General features: G+C 33.6%; 1 protein-coding gene across 1 annotated transcript; it reads left to right on the plus strand.

Annotated features, from left to right (window-relative positions):
* The first annotated feature begins 422 nt into the window (after positions 1-422).
* Positions 423-3,039, plus strand: LOC131174786 (G-type lectin S-receptor-like serine/threonine-protein kinase LECRK3). Its single transcript, XM_058138735.1, has one exon. The coding sequence runs from the start codon at positions 462-464 to the stop codon at positions 2,832-2,834; it is 2,373 nt and encodes a 790-aa protein (XP_057994718.1). The 5' UTR covers positions 423-461; the 3' UTR covers positions 2,835-3,039.
* The last annotated feature ends 7,539 nt before the right edge of the window (positions 3,040-10,578 follow it).

A 10,578-nucleotide genomic window follows, 5' to 3' on the forward strand; every position in this document is an offset into this window, starting at 1 on the left:
CCTTCTCCCTTCTCCCTTCTCCCTTCTCCCACCTCCCAACAATAACAAAGACAATTATGATGTCCTCATAATTCAAATTGACTGCAAAGTAAATCTTATACAAATGTTGTCAATCCTTTAAAAAACAATTGTTGTCACAATTATATAGACGAAAAACATTTACTAGTGAAGGCATTTAGCATATTTGTATCTATCAAGAAGAAAAACAAGAAGCACAAACTTACACTTGAATGTTATCAAATTTATTTTCTACTTGAAGTTAGACTACTCAAAGTTCAAATTAGTTTTTCAAAGATAGAATTTTGCTTTTGTTGACTTAGAATTTTGCATAGCGAACGTGAATCATTAATATTTTATTTGATTCCTTCTGCATATATAGGAATTGAAGTAAAAGGATCAACTGTGCCTTTAGAAGTACGAGCCAAGGGTCCTAACAAGTTTAACATTGAAAATTTGATGCAATGTTCCTGTTTCTTCTTCTTCTTTCAAGTCCAAGTTCCATATTTTCTCGCACTGCAACAGCTCAACAAATAAATTCCAATGTTAGCCTAGGTTCTGTTCTCACTCCGACTAACAACTCATATTGGCCCTCTCATTCTGGCCATTTTGCCTTTGGTTTCTATCCAAATGGAGAAGGTTTTGCAATTGGGATTTGGTTTGCGAAAAGTCAACAGAAAACTATCATATGGACAGCAAACCGGGATGACCCACCATTGCCAAGGGATGTGACCTTGATCTTGAGCAGTGATGGCAGGCTTATCTTGCAGTGGGAATATGGCCAGCAGATACCTTTCGCAAACACGTCTCAGCCTGCTTCCTCTGCCTCCATGCTCGACTCTGGTAACTTCGTACTCTATGATTCAGACTCAAGGATTATATGGCAGACTTTTCGTGCTCCAACAGACACCATTTTACCAGGACAAAGCCTTTTGGCAGGGGAAGAGCTGGTGTCTAGCATCTCCAACACAAATCATACAACTGGAAGATTTCGACTCAAGATGCAAAGAGATGGAAATCTGGCAATGTATCCTACGCAATATGCAGCAGGAGTCGATTCTCTTTACTGGAATACAGCTACATTTACTGCTGGAGATAATGTGAGTCTGAATCTTGATACTGATGGCAAGCTATACCTGTTAAATGCTACAGGCTTTAATATACGAACTCTAAATGATGGGCAAACTGTGTTTGGTAATCCCATTTATCGTTTAACAATCGATGCAGATGGATTATTTCGATTATATTCATATAATTTGGATCAAAATGGTACTTGGTTGGTTGCATATCAAGATTGTGAGAACAAGTGCCTTCCCAAAGGCTTATGCGGCTTGAATTCATATTGTATTCCTCTAGACCAAAACACCAAATGTACTTGTCCTCTTGGTTTTGATTTCATTAACCCTGGTCAGGAGAATTTGGGCTGCAAGCGAAAATCCAGTGTAGATGATTGTGTGAGCACTAATTATACTATTCTGGAATTGGAAAGTATCACATGGGAATCTGACTCAGATTCTGTTGTCCGATCTAGCAACAAAACTGAGTGCAGAGATGAATGTTTAAGAGACTGTAACTGTGAAGCTGCCTTATTTGATAACCAAGAGTGCAAAAAACAAAAGCTTCCATTGCGATTTGGGAGAACGAATAACGATGGTGAAACAATGGTAACTCTTATCAAGATTAGCAATGGAGAAATGGGGGGCAAGGAAAGACCAAGAGAGATGCCAACCAGGAATGATTCCTCAATTATGATTCCTAAGAATAACAAGAGTGGGCTACAAATTGGTATTTTAGTTGCTGGTGCTACAAGTTCAACTTTTGGGCTCATTATTCTAGCAATTTCTGTTGCTCTTATTTTCAAACACCGTGTTTCTATATTCAAAGTACTCTCTAAAAAGGCAAATGGAGAATTTGTTGAGGATTTCAATCTAAGATCATTTACCTATGAAGAACTTGAGAAGGCAACCAATGGCTTCAATGAAAGGTTGGGAAGGGGAGCTTTTGGGACTGTTTTCAAGGGAGCTTTGATGAATGGGAAGGTCATTGCTGTAAAAAGACTGGACAAAGTGGCTAGTGAAGGAGAGTTGGAATTCCAGAATGAAATGAGGTCAATAGGTAGAACTCAGCATAGAAATCTTGTCCGCCTGCTTGGTTACTGCCATGAAAAATCCAACATACTTCTTGTTTATGAGTACATGAGCAATGGATCACTTGCGAACTTTCTCTTCAAATCTGAAACAAAGCCAAGTTGGAAAGAAAGAGTTCAAATTGCTTTAGACATAGCTAGAGGCATCCATTATCTGCATGAGGAATGTGAGACCCAAATCATCCATTGTGACATAAATCCCAATAATATATTGATGGATGAACATCAGCGTGCAAGAATTTCAGACTTTGGGTTGGCAAAGCTGTTGATGCCAAACCAAAGCAGGACACTTACAGGGGTCAGGGGAACTAGGGGATATGTTGCCCCAGAATGGTATAAGAACCAACCCATTACTGTGAAAACAGATGTCTACAGCTTTGGGATTATGTTCTTGGAGATCATATGTTGCAGGAGGAGTGTGAGTGTGGATGTTCCAGATGATGAAGCTATTCTTGCAGAATGGGTTTACAGCTGTTCTAAGGCCAATGAGCTGCTTAAGCTATTTAGTGCAGAAGAAGTGGCAGAAGAAGTGGATGAACAAGCCTTGCAAAGAATGGTTTGCATTGGACTGTGGTGCATTCAAGAAGAGCCATCACTTCGTCCTTCAATGAGGAAGGTGATTTTGATGTTGGAAGGTACCATTGAAATACCTTTTCCTCCTAGCCCTGCTTCTTTTAGCAGTGTGGTCTAAATCATGTGCCTTGCTTTCTTCAAAGACTGTAAAAATGTATCTGTGGGCATGAATGATACACACACACACACACCACATAGCTCCAAACATACCTGCTGCTTTTTCTTCTTCAAAATGCTATAATCTAAGCTATATTATTCTAAGATTGTCTTGAAGGCCCTTTTTTTTTTCAATTCAATTATAGTACTCGGCTTCTATCTGTTTCCATCTGAAATTAAAATTGATATACTACCAGACTTAATAGCCTGCGGGAAAACAATGAAATACATGTTTTAATGAAATCAAATCCTTGAATAAAATTATCAGAAACAAATTGTATTTGAGTTAAAGCAAGTAGAAATGAGCTGTAAAAACAAATTGTATTGTTTTTGTTTAAAGAACAAATGAAAATTGTTAACTAAAGATTGAAGTAGAATTCCCTGATTTTGTTAGCATCGGTTGAGAGAATGTTTATTTTGTTCTCTTCCGTTTTGTAAAAGACCTGAAGAAGGACTTTTATTCAAATTAAATATAGATATATATTAATTTTATTCAAATTTTTATATTAAATATTAATAAACTAAAAGTTCTGTAGACCCTTATTTTGCGATAAGTATGTGCGTTGAGACTGTTGGAAATCCGATAATGAAAAATTATATGACTGTAAGATGTAATTGGAGGCATGGAGCTGAATTATTAATTCCGTGATATGATCTTGAAAAATAATAAAAATAAAAATAAAGTTTTTACGGAAATTAATTTAATTAAATTTAAATAAAATTTTGTTTTGTTTAAATTTAATATGGGTAGTTCTTAAATGGATCTAATTAAGTTTAATTGGGCTCAATGGGTCTAAGAAAGCCTAGTTATGAATTTTAAATGGACCCATTTAATTTATTTTCTGAAAATTAAAATAACAAATATCTCACTTTCTTCCTCACTCCCTATTAGTGTCACCCCTTTCCCTCTCTTTTTATTAGTTGGAACACCTCACCCATATTCCAATCTCACCCAAATTCCTCAATCCTAGTTGTTTAAGTTATCTGAACCTTATCACACTAGGACTCCAAATCCTACCATACATTTTCCTCACTCTCTATTGGTGCCTTCCATTTTTTCCTGTCTTCCTATTGGTTGAAATAACTCACCCATATCCCAGTCTCATTCAAATTCTGCAATCATAGTTATTTAAGTTATCTAAACCTTATCACTCTAGGACTCCAAATCCCATCACACATCTTTTCCAAAACCCTATAAATACTCCACTATAGAAGGAAAGAAGAAGAGGTGGGGGGAAAGAGGGAGAGAAAATTCAGAGCTATTTTAGAGCTATAGAAAATTTAGAGATATTCAAAACTCTTTGAGTCTTCCTTATTTTTTCTTTTCTTCAAGAAGATTTTCATACAAGATTTCTGGAAGATCAGTTTTTATTGTTTACTTTTCAAGATCTATTCCATGCAATATTTTAATTCTATGTTCTTTGTCTTCAATTTATCTTGTATGTTCATATAGATCATGTAATCATGTTTAATTTGAGGGGATAAATAACTATGTACATATTCAGTTTTTGGTCTCTCATGTTTTTATTATTTTTTGTTATTTTCTGAATCTGTAAAAATTTTAGGAAAATTATATTCCTATTCTTCACGAAATTCTATTAATTTTAGACTCAAAAATCATTGAAAAAACATTTGTATTTTATAAGTTATGGCTATTTGAAGTTAAGGTTCCTGTAAAATCTAATTTGCAGGATACCCGATTTGTGGAGCCCATATCTCTCTTGTTTCTCAATAATTTTTGTGTAAATCTAGTGTCTAAAATTAATTTCAGAATATTATAAATCTTTTTCAATTGATTTTGCATTCATATCTGTTGTGGTTAATGAGTTATGAATTTTACAAAAAAGTAGTACGATTCTGTCACTTAAAAAAGTGACGATTTATGTAGACCATTCGGCTAGGATTTTGTTTGATGTATAAATTTTATGATATTGTATGATATGTAGCTGTCTTCTGTAATTGTTTTATGATTTTTAGGCATGTCTAACTATTTTTAAAAAATTAGATTTCTTGCTACTGTCAATCTGCCAGAATTTGGAAATTGTATATTTATGCATGTTCTTGTATTTTCTTGGGTTTTAATTGATATTTGATCTATTTTTCTGTGTTCTTTTACTTCAAGAAGTGTTTGGATCATGTTAGAAGACTTAGACCATTAGGTAGTTGTAACTAATTAGGAATCTTAACCCTTTAGAAGACTAGAGTTAGAATCCAATATAAATTTTTTTATTAATATTTTCTTATTTTATTTATTTATTTTATTTTCTTTAGTTTCTTTATTTTTTAATACAAACAAAATTGGTAAGTAGCCCTAAGGTAAGTACTAAAGAGAGCATTTGTGTGGAGCTTATGTGGAGCTTATGTGAAGCTAAACATGAGTAAGCCGGGGATATCATTGCCATACTAAAAGAGAAGACCCTTTTTAAGGGTTGCTTGCCCCAATGGCAACTATAATTACTAACAAATAAGTAATCCTAAATTCATAGAATAACCATTTGCATGAAATTGTAGTAATAATAGTATTTTTATTTGGTAAATTAAAATTAACTTTGTTTTTAATTTAATTGACTTTTACATGTAATTAATTTAAATAAATACTTTGTAAATTAAAATTAATATTGTTTGTAAATTAAACTAACCTTAGCATGTAAAATAAATTTAATTTAATACTTGGTAATTGCAAAATAAATTTGCATTTAGAAATCTTTATTAGGTTGTGATACCAAAGAGAGCATTTGTGTGAAGCTTATGTGAAGCTAAACAGGAGTAAGTCAGGGATATCATTGCCATACTAGAAGAGAAGACCCTTTTTTAAGGGTTGCTTGCCCCAATGACAACTGCAATTACTAACAAATAAGTAATCCTAAATTCATAGAATAACCATTTGCATGAAATTGTAGTAATAATAGTATTTTTATTTGGTAAATTAAAATTAACTTTGTTTTTAATTTAATTGACTTTTACATGTAATTAATTTAAATAAATACTTTGTAAATTAAAATTAATATTGTTTGTAAATTAAACTAACCTTAGCATGTAAAATAAATTTAATTTAATACTTGGTAATTGCAAAATAAATTTGCATGTTAGAAATCTTTATTAGGTTGTGATTGTTTGGGCCTTATGCGATATTAGAATAAATTACACATGTACATAATTAATTTAGTTTAATTATCCTTAGGGTAACTTGGTAAAAAATTAATTAATTAGGTTAAATAGAAACGTAGGGATATTTGAAATTGAAATTGTTTGTAAATTAAATTGTCAATAATAAATTAATTTTAATCATATGGTAAATATCATTTAAATAATTAGCAACCCCATAGATAGGAATTACTTGTGCATGAAAATTATTTGTAAACAACAATCCTTTTGTGAATTACTTGCGTGTGCAGAATTAGAATTGCATTTTTAGGATAAAGTTTAATAAGGAAATAATAAACAAGACTTCTAGAAATATTAGTAGAGGACTGGCACTCAAATTAACGAGGTTAGACCAGGCATAAGGAGTGCTTAACAGTACCCACTATCCCGAACCTAGACCTTGGGCTATGGTAATGACGGTTGTGGAAACTCTGCAAGGAGTAAGTTGCCATCCATGACCCTCAGAAGAAACACTGAATGTGTCCCGGTTTTTATCTGGGTGGCGACTCCTGTCTATCTATGCCTTCGTGACAAAATCCTTAGTACCATGGTAGTGTTATGGGAAGACGGTACTTACCAGTGATTTGATTCTATTAGGATTGTATGAAGTGCATGTCTAGGAAATGCTGTCTAAGGAGGTGATAATTAAGTGAGATCATTGTGACTCTACTATCTTTCCTAGGCATTACCTAGCGCATTTTATATAGTTCTAGTGAATGACATTTTGTCACATGCCCCCTCCTACAGTTTGGCAACTCTACTAGGGATTAAATGGATAGTTACTCCAACATGTTTTTATTAGTCTAATATTATTCCTCTGTTAAACTTTTTGCATTACACTACACTATTACACGGATCATCCTTATCCTTTTTTGCCCGTTAGTACTAGCCAAGGAGACTATAGTTCTACTCAAGCAATGACGAATTGGTGAATGCTAGCACCCCATGCCTGTACCTTCGAGTATATAAAAGAGTCACAGCTCTAGCCATTGTGCTTAATGGACAAGCTCTCGCATGGGTGACCCTTTTCCTACCCGATGAAGCCCATGAGTCATAGATTTCAGCCCTAGGTACCTCGTAAATTTTTGTTGTACTTGATTTATAACCCTACTGTTCAAACCATAAGTTCTAACGGTAGTTGAGATGAACCTAGGCCTATGCATAAACCCAATGTGTGTATAGGTTAAAGTCCATTTCAAAACCCATGTTAAGCAAGAGGATGCTTACTTATGGTTACACTTTAAGGATATAAATCCTTTGTTTGTGAGGGAAGGATTGTCCTGGACCACCCCCTATTGGTGTGTCTAGTGTACCATAGCCTAGGATAGAATTTTTTCCTATCTTGCACATGAGAGTTGAAGGTACAAGGGGGCGAAGATTCAGTTTTGGAGATGTTCTTTTCGATTTTAATTCAATTTTTAGTTCAATTTTAGTTCAGTTTATATGGTTTGGTTTTGGTTCAATTTTAGTTCTATTGGTATGGTTCAGTTTTGGTTTTGTAAAGGTAAAGAAAAAAAATGATCCATTCATGCATTGCATTCATGTACATAGCAAGCTTAGGTTAACCCTTAAATCCTATTTTTTTGAGCAAATATAGCATCAAAGCACACCAAAGAGACTTCCAATCAGGTCACTTGGGTTAGGGAAGGGAAGAGACTAGTAAGGATTTCACCTGCACTACTTAAGATAGAAGAAACTATGGTTGTGCTTGATGAAATATTGAATGCCAAGATGTTTGAGCTAGAAGAGAAAATTATGGTCAATTTTAGAAAAAGGCCCCAAGGTAGGCCAATTAAGTAGCATTAAAGTTATTGAGGTTCAAATTGTGTCTCACACTGATGGGGCGAATCCGCAAGTATACGGGTCGTCTCAAGTAATAAAGTGATGAATCAAGTATCGTTCCCACGAGGATTTGCTGTTTGATTACCAAACTATGAATGAAGCGATTATTTGGGCTAATGATTAATGAATAAATGGTAAATGTAAATGAGCAAGGTAAATTAATTAATCTAATTGAAATGGGTAAAGAGCAAACAAATGATTTCTAGATCTATTTTACAATTAAACTAAATTAACAATGGGTAATTCAAATCAAAGTCTAATTATGTTAAAAGTGATTCCAGAGTTGGGGGTTTATGCATAAATTAATTGGGATTTGTCTTGGGCATTCCAATTTTTAAGGAAAAATAGAGTTTGAAGGAAATTGATTCTAAATTCCTTTGATATCTTTTTCAAGCAAACCAAAGTGTGTTTTAAAATAACCAAACATACTTTCGTATGTTATTTGATTACTTTAAAACCTATTAAGTTTTGTAACCAATCATTAATTCCTCTTAAAATCCTAGTTTATTTCTAAATCTAGGTTATTTTAAGTTCCAATCCTTGATTATCTATCAATGACTTTCACCTTTCGGTCCTTCAATCAAAGATTATCACAATACCCAATGGGTACCAACATTAGGCAAGTAAATCAAGCACACAAGGAAGGAATCAAAACTCATATTTATGTAAAATAAGGAAATACCCAATCCAAATACACAAATTAATCTAAAACATATTTCTCAACTCTGAAATCTAAAGAGTTTACTCACTCATGATGGTATTTACAAGAATGATTGATGGAAAAGTAAAGAAAAACATAATAAGAGGACTAAGATAGAAAAACCCAGGTAGGAGAACCCAAAACTCTGGTTTCTGGAGCTCCAAAGCTGGGTGCAGCAGCTCCTCCCCAAAAGGAATGGCGTCTCCTCCTTCTCTCTATTAATTTTTCTTTCCTTTTTGTCTTTTTTTCCTTTCCTCTTGTGGGAAAAATTAGGAAATGATGAATTTATATCGTCCCTAAAAGTTACCCTAAAAGTAAATAAGAGCCAAGGAGTGGATAGGAAATGAGGTGTAAAATTATCCAAGTCAGCAACATTTTTCACGTTCTGGGCAGTCTGCTTAGGGTTCGGCTTAACCCTAAGCAGCTTCTTAGCAAATTTCAACCTCTGGTCGCACTGTCTGCTTAAGGTTAAGCTTATATGACATACCCTAAGCAACATCATAAGCAAAGTCTTAAGCAAATTTCGGCTAACTTGCTCTTTCAAAGCTTGATTTCTTCAACTTTCCTCCATGCTTAAAGAATTCCAAATTTCTTCAAATCACTTCCTAATGCACTCAATGATCTTCGATTTGCCACAAAATCCTATAAAAAATAACAAAATTACAAAAATCAAATATAAAGTATCTAAATTTAACAAATAAGCTAAAATAAAGCTAAAAACATAAATTATACTAAAATATAAGGGCAAAATGGATGCAAAACTACCCTAAAATGCCTATATGAAATGAGTGTAACAAATTCCCCCAAACTCAAACATTTGCTTGTCCTCAAGCAAATATTAAAAACAATTAATGCAATTTGGGGTACCTTACCTTAAATTTATGAAAATTACTTATCCAAACTCTCAAACTTACTTTTAGCTTCCAACAAACCATATACCCACTTTCAAGGTACAAAGAATTCAATCCTTACCAAAGTTACACCGCTTAGCCTTGGGTCAATTATCCATATCATCAAGCCCAAACCAATCAATCACAAAGAATAATCATGCCTAAATAGACTATAGGGTAATCCGTAAACTAAAGTGTCTCAAATAATGATGGAAGTAAATGAATGGATTAGTGATATCATAATCCCATAAACAATTCTCCTATTCTAATCTTCACTAATGTAGCAAACACCATCAAAAGATCAAAAGGACTTTCAAGGGTTGTAATGGGGCCAAGGGGATGATAATGTGGCTAACAAGGAAAAGATAAAGGTAACAAAATATGAGAATAATCAAATTATTAAAAGATCAAGACACACAATTTTTTTTTTTTTGAAAGAATCAAATCGGGGAAGGAGCTTTACAACTATTCACCAATGCTAGCATATAATTTTGAAGCTTTTAGAGGGACTACATAATTAACATTGACTTTGAATTATAATTGTCCCTTTCAATTCACCCCCAAACTCATTTCTTTGTGTACTTGGGTGGTGAATTACTTTACATACCATAATTGAATTTGCTAGCTTTTTTTTTTTTTTACTTTAGTCACTTCCCCCAACTAATTGTTATATATTTTTTTTTTCTTTTTTTTTCTTTTTTATGTGTATCTATCACTCAAAGAATTATTCTCATGGAGGGTAGGTAAGTGTTTGGGTTTATGGCTAGGCATTGATGTGGGTTCCAAAGGAGTAAGAGAGATAAATGTAGGCTCAAATTGGTTCCAAAGGGAAATTTTAAAGTGAGGTTGGCTAAGGCTAAAATATGGATTTAAAATTCAAAGAATGCCTAGATCATTTCTTTTTCAAGTGCATGCTATGATTTCGTCTTGAAAGGTTTAGAAAGATTGTTTTAGGATTGGTGAGACATCAATTAGCTACTTCTCACCCTAGAGTTTTCTCTAAGCACTCAAAGTCAATGCAATTGATTGGGTGGCCCTTGGCTAAGAAGATATAAACTAAAGCAAGAATCTAATAACTTTGCACCTATCTAGAACTTTCAATCCATCAAACCCTTCTAAAAGTAAGCTTA

Source organism: Hevea brasiliensis, chromosome 16, assembly GCF_030052815.1.
Source record: "Hevea brasiliensis isolate MT/VB/25A 57/8 chromosome 16, ASM3005281v1, whole genome shotgun sequence".
NCBI classification, from domain to species: Eukaryota; Viridiplantae; Streptophyta; class Magnoliopsida; order Malpighiales; family Euphorbiaceae; genus Hevea; species Hevea brasiliensis.